Source organism: Euleptes europaea, chromosome 17 (genome assembly GCF_029931775.1).
Source record: "Euleptes europaea isolate rEulEur1 chromosome 17, rEulEur1.hap1, whole genome shotgun sequence".
Classification (NCBI taxonomy): Eukaryota; Metazoa; Chordata; class Lepidosauria; order Squamata; family Sphaerodactylidae; genus Euleptes; species Euleptes europaea.
In genome coordinates this window covers 46068663-46082138 of record NC_079328.1, presented here as the reverse complement: position 1 = coordinate 46082138, position 13476 = coordinate 46068663, and the positions used below count along the sequence as shown (strand labels likewise).

The window sequence follows — 13476 nt, the reverse complement described above, 5'->3', positions numbered from 1 at the left end:
TCTCTCCTTCCAGGCAGGAGGAGGACTCGTGAGTGGCCCACTCTCCAACACATCATGCAGGAAATGAGAGACAAGACACCTGTAATGTCCCACTTTTCATTTTGAAGATTACTGCCCAACACTTCCCCCAATTACACGTTGCTGAAGACTGTACCCAGCCATTTGCTCTCCCGTAGCCCATCTTGAACAGTTTTCAAAAGCCAAGAAAATGTTTGTCCTTTGGGCTAAAGATACACAGGGAAAACATAAGTGTCCGGCAATCTGTTATTGACAGTTTCAAAATGAGCCTTACCGGCATGTGAAGTGCCAGATTGCGGATCGCAACCCCTCAGTGTTCGCGCGCGTGGGTTTACATGTCTTGCATGCGCTTTGGTGACAAGATGCATCCACTTAGGGTTGCCAGCCTCCAGGTACCAGCTGGAGATCTCCTGCTATTACAATTTATCTCCACCAGACAGAGATCAGCTCACCTGGAGAAAATGGCCACTTTGGCAATTGGACTCTATGGCATTGAGGTCCCTCCCCTCCCTAAACCTGCCCTCCTCAAGCTCCGCCCCAAAAACCTCCCGCCGGTGGCAAAGAGGGACCTGCCACCCTAGTTGGAGTACATCCACGGTTGCTAGGCCTCTGCTCTAACGCCCCAGAGCGTTTGGGGGTGGGTCATGAAGAGGGGAAGTGTTGACTGATGTGACGTCACTTCCAGGTTTCATATGTAAGTGACATCACAACACTCCAGGAAGTCCCACAGCGTTTCCCACATCGTTTTGGTGATATCTCCCCTGCTCATCATTTGAGCACAGGCAGGGATGGAGCAGATTCTGCCTGGCATAACTGGACAAATGGTACGCCTAAGTATATCCACCATTGGTGAAATTAGTCCTTGTTTAGAAGGACCAGGTATTTTAAAACATATTTTGAAACAGCTGGGCTTGGGTGAGTCAGGTAGAAATTAGTGTGAAGGGTCTGGAATTCCCAGAAAAGAGGTGAAAGTTCTCCCTTGTCTTGGAATATGAAATAGACCTTCCCGGAGTTTTGTGCCACTTAGCAGATGTTAAAGGTAAAGGTAGCCCCCTGTGCAAGCACCGGGTCATTCCTGACCCATGGGGTGACGTCACATCCCGACGTTTACTAGGCAGACTATGTTTACGGGGTGGTTTACCATTGCCTTCCCCAGTCATCTTCCCTTTACCCCCAGCAAGCTGGGAGCTCATTTTACCGACCTCGGAAGGATGGAAGGCGGAGTCAACCTTGAGCCGGCTCCCTGAAACTGACTCCCGTCGGGATCGAACTCAGGCACTTACCACTCTACGCCATGGGGCTCATAGCAAAATAACTAGCTTCAGTGAAATCTGCCAGACAATTGGTACCCCTATAATTTGAGTGGGTGTCCATTTGCCCAACAGATTTCCAAACCTGATTCCCCTCTTCCATTTCCTTTCAAGTGCAGTGACATACAATGCCATCTCCATTACAAAAGGGATCACTCCTCTCCTAACAATGGAGCTGAGCATCTCTCCACCCAAATGGAGCTGAACAGCTCTCCACTTCTCGCCTTAATCTGTTTTTCTCCATCTAACAAAAGAATTAATAGGGTACAGTAGAATGTTTGATATGGTAATGGGGGAAACGAGTTACAGTCTACAAAGTATGTCAAACTTTAGAATAAAGACTTTCAGAAAATACTTCTTTAAAAAGTTAACACACTTTCTCTCACACACCCATGCCACCAGCCAATGTGTTTAAACTACCCCCTCTGTTTGGGGTTTGGTGGCGCTTCATAGAACTGCAGTAAGGTTTCCAACCTCCATGTGGTGGTTGGGGATCTCCTGGGGTTTCAGCTGTTCTCCAAGCAACAGAAGTCAGAAAATGGCTACTTTAAAAGGTGGACTCTATGGGCATTATATGGCATTGAAGTCCCTCCCCTGCCCAAACCCCACCCTCTTGAGGCTCCACTCCCAAATTTCCTGGTATTCCCCAACCCAGAGCTGGCTTACAATCACCTTCCCTTCCCCTCCCCACAACAGACATCCTGTGAGGTAGGTGAGGCTGAGAGAGCTGTGACTAGCCCAAGGTCACCCAGCTGGCTTCGCGTGTAGGAGTGGAGAAACAAATCCAATTCACCAGATTAGCCTCCGCTGTTCATATGGAGGAGTGGGGAATCAAACCCGGTTCTCCAGATCAGAGTCCACCACTCCAAACCACCGCTCTTAACCACTACATCACGCTGTCATTTATCTTCTAGGGTTAAAGTTGCCTGATCCTTCTTCGCCACCAGCGGGAGGTTTTTTGGGGTGGAGCCAGAGGAGGGCGGGGTTTGGGGAACAGCTTCAATGCTATGGAGTCCAATTGCCAAACTAAATATACAAAAACCCGGCCTCCTTGCAATGTTTAGTCTGGACGCATATCAGTCCAAATGGTCTGAGGAGGTGCAATTAAACCTAAAAAAACTAGGGTTTTCACCCCAGGATCTATTGACACTGAGTGGAGATCAGTTTAAAAAAGTAATAAGGCAGAGAGTGGAAGACACTGAGAGACAGCATGACCTCACAAGGTCCCCTGGTTTCATAGCCTCACAGAAGTTCAGACACCTGATGACGGCAGCCCCATAAAATTTAGAAGGGCTTTCACATTAGCCGGATGTGGAGCTTTGCCATTGGCCATCCTAGAAGGCAGATATAAAAAAATTCCTCTTTCCAAGAGAGTCTGCCTGTGCAACGGTGAAGAAATTGAGACCCGTGAACACATCTTCTTATACTGCCCTCTCCATCATGAGTCTAGATCTAAGACTATTCAAGAAACTCTAAGAAATAATACAGGGCTACCTGATAAAATCTGCATCCAACGACTACTGGAAGATAGTAACACACAAACTTCGAGATGTGTGGCCGGATTCTCTGCTCTATCTATAAGGCCCGAAAGGATGTAATGTACAAATAGGTGCAATTTGAATAGATAAACATTTCAGAAGCTAGTTTGCTTACCTTTTTAGATATGGGATTTTATTGATATATTTTATTTTGCGGACTTTTCGATTGTCTGATATTGTTTTATTACAATTTATGTAGCTCTTGATTAGATGCTTTACTTTTGGTCAAATGACGTAAAATAAAGATTGATTGAACCCGGTTCTCCAGATCAGAGTCCACCGCTCCAAACCACTGCTCTTAACCACTACACCCCGCTAGCTCTCCCTCCCCTCCCCAGACCCCACCTTCCCCAGACTCTGCCCCAAAAACCTCCCGCTGGTGGCAGAGGGACCTGGCAACCCTAGGCTTGTCCCCAAGAGAGAGCAAAAGATTGCTAGGCCCTTAAGTCCTGTGGAGGGATTCATAGTCCATGTATGCATTTCAACCTGGATTTCCCCAGTCTGCCCAGAAGTCTAACCGCTATACCACACTGGCGACCCAATAGTTTTTTCAAGGCAAGAGATGGTTGGAGGCGGTTTGCCATTCCCTGCCTCTGTCTCACAACTAGGGTTTCCAGGTCCCTCTTCACCTCCGGCGGGAGGTTTTTGGGGCGGAGCCTGAGGAGGGCGGGGTTTGGGGAGGGGAGGGACTTCAATGCCATAGAGTCCAATTGCCAAAGCGGCCATTTTTCTCCAAGTGATCTGATCTCTATCGGCTGGAGATCAGTTGAATTAGCAGGAAATCTCCTGCTACTACCTGGCAGTTGGCAACCCTACTCACAACCCTAGTTTTCCTTGGAGGTCACCCATCCATCCAAATACTAACCAGGGCTGCCCCTGCACAGCTTCTGAGATCTGAGGCGATCAGGTTAGCCCTGGGCAATAATAGAAGTCCTAAATTGTGATTTAATATTTTGGTTTTATATTTTTAATGTGCTCCTTTTTATGTATTTTATTTTATTTATATTTATATTTTAAGCCACTTTGAGCTTCCTAAGGAAGTAGGGTTGCCAACCTCCAGGTACTAGTTGGAGATCTCCTGCTGCTGCAAGTGATCTCCAGCCGATAGAGATCCGTTCATCGCTTCGGCAATTGGACTCTGTGGCATTGAAGTCCCTCCCCAAACCTCGCCCTCCTCAGGCTCCACCCCAAAAACCTCCCGCCAGTTGTGAAGAGGGACCTGGCAACCCTATAAAGAAGAAAGATGGCTAATAAAAGTGTAAATAAATAAACAGTCCCCAACGGCCTTAAATTAACTCCAGCTTCCTGCAAACAACAACAGTAATTCTTCTGCGGTGTTATTGCCGATGGTGTTCCCACAGGTAACATCTGTGGGAGACCTCTGACAAAGCCTGGGAGGGGGGGTTAGAAACTAAACTAAAAGTCCTAGGAGGCCTTTAGCAACCTGTTTACACTGATGTTGTTCAAAATGAAATTCTACCGTGTGTGCTTTGCCACGGTGGAAAATGGCAGCAGAGAAGGTCAAATTAGAGCTGCCAACTCGTAATAAAGCCGTTTGATCCAAATCTGGGCCCAGCAGAAAACTGTTCACATCCTGCTCTGAGCAAACTGTAGGGAAAGCCTGAAGCCAAAGCTGGTTTGTTGCAGCCACTGAAGATAAGCAACACAGGAAAGGAAAAGACCTCCATCTGCTAAGGAGTCTTATTGCAGCTTGCTCACTCGCTCGCGGGCCAGAGTCGCAGCCAGTCCAAGAGGATTTCTGCTGTCCAGATTTTGGAAAAGAAACGGGCTTTACATTAAATGAATGATGAGTTTTTAGTACTACAGGGAGTGAGTCATATCAAGCAAATTTTCATACTTATTTTGCAAAAACGGAGTTCACCTTAGCTAGTGTAGGGGATGAGGGGACAACTGCAGAAGGTTCCCAGCCTAGGGTTGCCAGTCCCCAGGTGGACACACCGAGGATCCTCCCAACACCTTCTGCTTGTGTGCTTCTCGCTCTCTTGCCGGCCGTTGGATTTCTCCACCGGTGATTCACGCACCTCCCTGACACCAGGACCTTTCTCTTATTTGAACTACTCAGGAGTTGACTCAGGAGAGTCTTTGAACAGGGGACTCTTTACACAGCAATCATCAGGTGCAATTGTCTGCATGCTACATTGTGTATTAGGGTAAAGGTCCCCTGTGCAAGCACGGGGTCATTCCTGACCGATGGGGTGATGTCACATCCCAACGTTTCCTAGGCAGACTTTGTTTACGGGGTGGTTTGCCAGTGCCTTCCCCAGTCGTCTTCCCTTTACCCCCAGCAAGCCGGGTACTCATTCGACCGACCTCGGAAGGATGGAAGGCGGAGTCAACCTTGAGCCGGCTACCTGAAACCGACTTCTGTCGGGATTGAACTCAGGTCGTGAAAAGAGCTTGGACTGCAGTACTGCAGCTTACCACTCTGCGCCACAGGGCTCCTCACATTGTGTGTTACCTACTGTGTTTTTTTTTTGTATGTACACTATTATTGCCTTATTGATGATGTTGGTGCAGGCATGCTGTAATGCCTTGTTTATGTGCTGGTAAATTCATTTATATATAGTTGGTTTAGTAGTATATAAGTTTCCTTTGAGTACTATAGAGTTTCTCAGTCTCCAGGGGACAGCTGGACATCTCCCAGAATCACAGCAGGGCTCCGGTTACAGAGACCAGTCCCTCTGAAGCAAACGGCTGCTTTGGAAGGTGGACTGTATGGAACTGGATGCCCACCAATGGCTAGGGTTGCCAGGTTCTTTGCCACTGACGGGACGTTTTTGGGGCAGAGCCTGAGATGGGCGGGGTTTGGAGAGGGGAGGGACTTCAATGCCATTGAGTCCAATTGCCAAAGGGGCCATTTTCTCCAGGGGAATTGATCTCTGTCACCTAGAGATCAATTGTTAATAGTGGGAGATCTCCAGCCACCACCTTGAGGTTCTGGAAATAACAGTGTTATCTGTGGAACGTCTTTCTTTGTTTAGAAACGGGACTAAATATATAAAGACTTTGGCATAATCTTACAAAATGATAAGGACTTTTGCACAAATTAGTTCTCACGAAGAAAGGGTGTAGTGTGTAATGAATAGTGTTGTAAAGATCCGAAAAAGTTTTTGGTATTGTGGTATTTTGCATATATGTTTATTTAGAGTGGATTGGAATGCAACAATAATATGAGCATATTTCATAAACTTTGGCATTTGTTCTGCTGGTAATTTGCCTAAGCCACCTGGAGATTGGCAACCCTAGAGCCAGTTGAAGAAAAAATTAAAGAAGAAAAGGATTTGGAGGGAGGGTTGCTAACCTCCAGGAGGGGCCTGGAGTTTTCAGTAATTGCAACTGAGCCGCATTACAGAGATCAGTCCCCTTGGAGACAATGGCTGCTTTGGAAGGTGAACTTTATGGCATTATAACCCGCTAGGGTTCCTCCCCTTCCCCGACTCCACACTCCCCAGGCTCCGCTCCCAAAATCTCCCAGAAGTTACCAAGCTAGAGTTGGCAAGTCTGGTTGAAGGAGAAATCAACCTGCTCAGCTGAAAACCCTAGAAGAGGAGACAGAGTGGAATTCCTACAGTTCCTGGCAAATTCACCACACCCAGTAAGCGATGGTTTCATCATCACGTTGACCAAGCCTGCCACAGGTATGGTTGTTCAAAAATCTGTCCCTTCCTTTCCATAGATATTTCTGCCTCTGCATGGCTTCCCAATGCACAACTGCGAGCAGTTTTCAGCAAAACTAGACAAACGTTTTCATAATGCAGATCCAAACCATTATGTGTCATCATCTCCAAGAGGCATAATTGTCCTTCATATTCCCCCATTCAAAGAACACCCAAAATGTTCCAAGCACCACAACACAGCTCTGAAGCACTGTGGTGCACCACATGCCCAATTAACTTAATTGCGCATCATCATGCGCTCCCCATTCATGGAGACCCAAGTCACAGCTGTCATTTTGATGGACGTTATCAAGAGTTTTGTTTTTGTTCCTTTTTAAAAAAAAAGCACACAAAATGGAAATTTACTAAATCAATTGTGACATTTCGGTTGTTGCTCATAACGATCCGACACAACCGTCTCTTTGACTCCATGAATATCAACCCGTGCATCAGGTCAACATCAAACTCAAGAAGCCAGATTGAGGAGAGGATCTGAATGCAAGCCTTCCAAGTTATTTCGACACCCCTTCTCGATAGGAATGTCATTCCTTTCCTATGCAGCTGCAACCTCTCTTTCCGAATGATGTTTGAATGCTGGTGCTAGTTTTCCCGCTGTGCAGGGAGCCCTCTTCTGGAGAAATATGAAAAAGTTGAGCGTTTGTATGTTTTCTATAATTCACTATATGTGTTTAAAAAAAACAAAAATACTTCCCAGGTATATTGTCTTTGCTATCATTTCCCATTACAATTAAGACAAATTGCACTTTCATCTTGAATTCTAGATTGTTATAAAATCTTTTAAGACAAATATGAGTGAAATTGTTTGATGGGTCATTTCTTGCCCATCCTAACAAATGGGCAGCTCATCCAACTTCCCAGTCTTTCAGTATGACGGCAATTCTGTGCAATGTTTCATGCCTTTTATGAAGTCAAGGGCTGGATTAACCGCTAGGATGCCTCTGCTACAGAGTCAACCCCCCTCCCTTTATGCTGTCTGTCCTGCACAATCCAACGTGCCTTGCATTCTCCTTTCAGGAAAAACAAAATAACTTTCTGGCACACCATATTTTTTGGAAAGTCCCCCGTTATGACATGTCAGCTCCCTCATCTGTTGGAAGGGAGGCAGACATTTCCCAGCTGCCAGTCACACCACAATAAAGAACATGAACCAAAGCTCTGCAGAAGTCAGCGTACCTTGAAACTACCCTATTTTCGGCATGTCCCAAGTGTAGCTCAAAGAAGAGATTGGGTATTTAAACAACAACAACAACACAAGTCTATCACAAGTATGCACACCACCACAACAGTATTAGAGTACTACAGCTTTGCAATCCATCATGAATATATTTTGCTGGAAATTAGATGTTTAGCTTTGTGGTTAAGCATGATTAGGGGTCCATTTACACTTGGCACCGGGTAGCCACAAGGAATGCACATTAAAAACCTGTGGTGGCTCCCAACCTGTGGCAAGACATGTACAGATGCACCAGATCCAACTGACCACAGACTGGGAACCAACACATGCTTCTACAGAAGCATGGGTATGGGGCATTCGTTACGTATCTTCCTTCTAGAAATATGTGCCACAATCCAGATACATGCTTCTTACAGCTTTCCAGAAGCACAGAAAGAGAAAATATAACTCAGACACCTTTCCTCGTGTAAAGTACGAAGCTGGCGATGTAACACTCCTGTGTAATGTATGAAGATGCAGTCCTTGAGCACATCTTAGCCTCACTTGTCCCCATCTGTGAAATAGGAATCACACAGTATGGTTTTGACAGAATTCTACTATTGGGTACAACTTCACAGTACTTCACACAGTGTTGTGCATTAAGACCGTGAGCCATTTCTCCATGTTGAAACATAGTGTGTGCCGGTTAATGCACTGAGTAGAAAACATTACATTCTTTCCATGCACACACACTGACCACTACTTAGGCCATTATTTCTAAACCAAACTATGATCTTCTCTGAAAGGCATGGTTGCAAAAACAGATTTTGATGGCTTCTAAATCAGCAGATCAAGATCAACATGGGCTGTTTCCACTCGTAGGGTATCAGGGAATGAGTTGTCTCTTCCTCCGAGAAAGGGGAAAAAGAAATTGTCGCCACGGCAAAAGTGTTACAACCAAAAGCTCTGCCAGATGACTGCTTGGGCAGCTCGCCCTGCTCTCTGTTGTTTACTTCTCCGGCAGCGTGAAAGTCTTTCCCAAGCTGAGTCAAACAATCCGTCTGAGTAGCCTCCCAAATAGCAAGGCTTCCTCTCGCCAGCTGTTGAGTTCATGCTCGCCAACGCCTCTTGCTCCATGCCTTTCTACCAAAAAACGAGGTTTATCTAAGGCCAAGGGTACAATCAGATGGTTGTTCCTTTCCAAAAGGAGAGATTCTTGGCTTCGAGACCGCCTGGGGATCACATGCTCAGTCTCGGGAAGGGAGAGGCCAGAGCTCCACACATTCAGCACATGTTTTTGCATGCATGTTCAATCCTTGGCTTCACTATTAAAAAAGGGCCTCAGGTAGCAGAGATGAGAGCCAGCGTGGTATAGTGGTTAAGAGCAGTGTTTGGAGTGGTGGAGTCTGATCCGGAGAACTGGGTTTGATACCCCACTCCTCCACATGAGCAGCGGAGGCTAATCTGGTGAACTAGATTTGTTTTCCCAGTCCTCCACATGAAGCCAGCTGGGTGACCTTGGGCAAGTTACAGCTCTCTTAGAGCTCTCTCAGCCCCACCTACCTCACAGGGTGTCCGTTGTGAGGAGGGGAAGGTAAGGTGATTGTAAGCCAGTTTGAGTCTCCCTTAAGTGGGAGAGAAAATCGGCATATAAAAAACCAACTCTTCTTCTTCTACTACTTCTGCAGGAGAAGCTGCCAGTCAGAGCATACAATTCTGCTAAACAGAGCAACAGTCCAGTCCTAGAAACCATGCCTTTCTAAATATGGAAGGCTGTTGGCTCAGTGAGTGGCATGAAAGAGGCACTTCGCACTTCGCACATGCTCAGAGTTTAGGGTTGCCAGCTCCAGAGTAGAAATTCCTGAATATTTGAGAATAGCACCTTGTGGAAGGGGGTGGTTAGGGAGGGGAGGGACCTCAGCAAGGCATAATGCCAAAAAGTCCACCCTCGAAAGCAGCCCTTTGTTCCAGGGGAACTGATCACAGTTGTCTGAAGATCTGTTGACGTTCTAGGAGATCGCCAGGCACCACCTGGAGGTTGGCAACCCTATCAGGGTGGTTGACTTCACATGCTTCTAGCATGGAATCCGAAATGACATTGGCTCTTCCTATGGCCAAACCCATTTGACAGCGTGGAAGGTAGACTATAATATGTACATGCAATGAAGCACAGCAGAGAGGAAAACAATCCTGCCATTCTAGCAAGACAGAGGCACTGTCAGATTGAACCCTAAATGTTTTAACTCAGCTGACCAACTTGAGACAAGAGAGAGCTGTGTCATTTTTAAACAGGCTACATTTAGATGCTGCTCTTTCAGGGCAGTGCTTGACCCTTACAACAACCTTGTGAGGTCAATCAAGGTGAGAGACCCCTAAGAAACTCATAATGAGATTTTCTGGTTGTGGTTTAAACTCACAAGCTCACTGCTACACTGTACTTTGAACATTACTCCCTAGTAAGTATGCCCAGAATTGGAAACTTAGCCATCAGCTGAGCATGCCATGACATAACCTTCTTTGCTGCTATGAGCATTCCTAAACCATTCTCTGTGAATCAACACATGGTATTGTCTGCTCTGACTGGTAACTGCTCTCCAGGGTCTCAGGCTGAGGTATTTCACATCACCTACCGCCTGGTCCTTTTAACTGGGGATGCCTGGATTCAACCTGGAATCTTCCACAAGCTAAGTAGATCCTCTACCACTGAGCCACAGGCCCTCCCCAAACCAACCACCTTCCACCTTCCCATGTGGTTAACGCAAGTTAAGGCAAGCAGGATAAATGAGGAATCTGCAGAAAGCAATATGAATAGAGATCTAATAAGAACATAAGAAAAGCCCTGATGGATCAGACCCAGGCCCATCAAGTCCAGCAGTCTGTTCACGCAGTGGCCAACCACGTGCCTCTAGGAAGCCCACAAACAGGATGACTTTAGCAACATTGTCCTGCCTGTGTTCCACAGCACCTAATATAATAGGTATGCTCCTCTGATACTGGAGAGAATAGGTATGCATCATGACTAGTATTCATTTATCTAGTATCTAATCTCAAGATGTAGCACACCATGGGAGACTATACACTGGAGCGCTCAAGCAAGTGAGCCAAGCTAGATGTTATGAATAAAGCACTTCCCACACTCCCGCCATTTAAACTACCACCTGTAGTGACACCATTAAGTACCGCAAATCACAGTCATAACAACTTAATTCTATTGATCCTTTGGGTTTGCTCTGGCACCCCACTTAAATACTTCCATGTGCATGCTTGCAATCCTCCCCACATTGTTGCTGCATGCCACTCTTACATTTCACCCCCACATCTAGGATCCACATCAGGAGCCCACGCCATGGCTCTAGAGCTTCTGTCGCTTTGCAGCCAGTTCAGAGAATCCCCCCTCATCGGCTTGCAAACCCACTCCGTCATGTTCACCGAACCTGCTAACCACAGGTCCATAGCGTGGGTTGCGTCCCATGCCCATTTGAAGCTTTCCAAGTCGCCCTGCTTGGGATACCACAACCCTAACCGACACACACTAGGAGTGATTTCCCTTGTCCCCTCAACACTGAAGAGACAGCTTAAATAACCGTACATCATTCACACATGGCGACACTGTAGTGTAGCCCCTGCAAGAGTGGGCAACTGGCCACGTGGGTTACGTCAACATCTGCCAAGATTGTAGTTCACTGGGTCCCAGAAGTCTTCCAGGGTAAGCCAAAGAGTAAATCTGGAAACGCGTCACACCTACCGCCAGACCAAAACAAGCCAACTTGTTGACAGACCCCGCTCCATAATGTGCCTGACCACAATCTATGCGCTATTGCGCACCTGCAGTTGCACAGCCAGATTCGATTCCACAAGCACCTTAGAGACCAACAAGATTTGGGGGTGGGGGGGTGTAAGCTTTCAAGAGCCAAAGCTGCCTTGGTCAGTTATACCAGCAGTTGTATGTTCTTTCTACACCTCCCGGTGCTGCCTGTAAACTTAAAACAGGAATCCCTTTGGGAAAGGGCAACAGATGGGTTAAAAGTCATAGGAACATGGCAAATGTTTGCAACCCATGTTGTCTGGCAGCAAAATATGGACTGCCAGACGTGGGACAGGGCGGACCTCTTCAGCTCTCCCATGCCTCTGGAGAAACTGGGCACGCACCAAACCACAGAAGACGGTTTTACCTGGATGGCTCACCTACGCACACAGCCAGCCCTTTAAGGGCTAAAGCCCAAGCAAGTCAACTTCCCAGGTTCCCAAAGGAATTTATTTTCGGGTCCCTGAAGCCCCCACCATGCCAGGATGGTAGCAAGGTTGACCCAGGATGGGGGGCTTAAGCTGCTAGAAAGGGGGGGCAGAAACTGCAAAGGGATCCCACAACAAAGGGGGTTGAAACATCACAAGACCCTTCCTAAAAGGAAACGGGCATCTTGCAATTTGCAAAAGGCGAAGCGAACGAATCCAGACGGGAGAGCAGAAGTTGGAGCCCGGCGAGTTCCTCCGCTTTGATTGACAGTGACAGCAGGCAACACACCAGCCGCTTGGCTTTTGCAGGGGTTGGGTGGGATTCTTTCTCCCCCAGCCTTGCTGGCAGAGGGGATCTGTTACCGTACAGAAGGGAGGGAGAGAGGGAAGGGGGTGGAGAGCAAGGCATTAAATGCCCCCATTCCCCAAACACTCCAAAGGAGGTATGAAGCATCACAGGCACCCCTGTCCACTTCCTTCTGCCAAGCCTGCCAAGCCATCTTCGAATTTCATTTTTCCCCCTCCCCAAAATCGGTCACCGATAAAAGGATGTGCTGCTGATAACTGTCCTCGGCAGAAGCCACCAAAAGGAAGAAGAGGCAGATGAAAGTTGCAGCATTGGGTGACGCCAGACCATCTCCCCAGATCCACTTGAGGGATTCCTCCTGCCCTCCCGGCGAGGAGAAGCTCATTTGCATGCACACCGGCACCCATGGTGCAGCTAATGTCTTGCCCCTAGAAAGCATCCCTCCTCACAGTGATTCTTTTTCCCACAGCCAAAGACAGCCGTTCCAGCCAGCCCCTGCCATCGCGGAGGAAGCCAGACACTTCCCAATCTCCAGATGCAGGGGGAAAGCACAGATACATAGAGCAAAAAAAGAAAAGGAAATTTAAAAATCACAATCTCTCCCCCCTCTCCCCTGGCAAAGCATGCACAATCCCTTACCTGGGACAGAAGGAAGGAGACGGCAAGTTGAGCGTGGCGTTGCATTTTGCTCAGCCTAGTAGAGACGGGCGGCTTTTTCATTCATGCACTCGGCTGCACTGAGCATATTTTCACTGTGGAACAGCCTCTGAGAAGAGAGAGGGGGAGAGAGCGAGGGAGCAGGACTGCCTCTGAGAGCTCGCCAACTTCCCAAATAGATCAGCAGCATCATCGCCAAAGCATTGGGTAGAGGCTGATGACCGGAGCCAATCGCTTTACAAGGATGATTTCTTCACAAATCATCCTCATTTTTGCATCACACAATATTGGGTACGCACGCCTTGCAAAACAGGGCACCTCCAGAAAGCACCCACTGTGGCACCCACAGCAAATACCTTAAGAAATCACGCTTGATGGATTCCAGGGGGGGTGGGGGGCTATTTTTCTTTTTTTTTTCCCAGAAGGAGCGGGGTCGTATTGGAGGAAAGAAGGGCTCCTTAGAGCCGCAGGGCCCAAAAGAAAGCCCCCCTTTATTAAAATGTTAATCACGACTGCTTTATTTTCAATAAATCACGGGAATGACCAGCCCGGCCTCCAGATA

At 47.3% G+C, this 13476-nt stretch overlaps 1 protein-coding gene across 1 annotated transcript in view; it reads right to left on the bottom strand.

Annotated features, from left to right (window-relative positions):
* CDH13 (cadherin 13) overlaps positions 1-13031 on the bottom strand; it is a 638997-nt gene extending 625966 nt beyond the window's left edge. Inside the window, exon 1 of the mRNA XM_056862383.1 lies at positions 12897-13031. Coding sequence (XP_056718361.1) covers positions 12897-12977 — 81 coding nt within the window. The 5' untranslated portion in view covers positions 12978-13031. The remainder of the gene's footprint in view (positions 1-12896) is intronic.
* Positions 13032-13476: the final 445 nt, after the last annotated feature.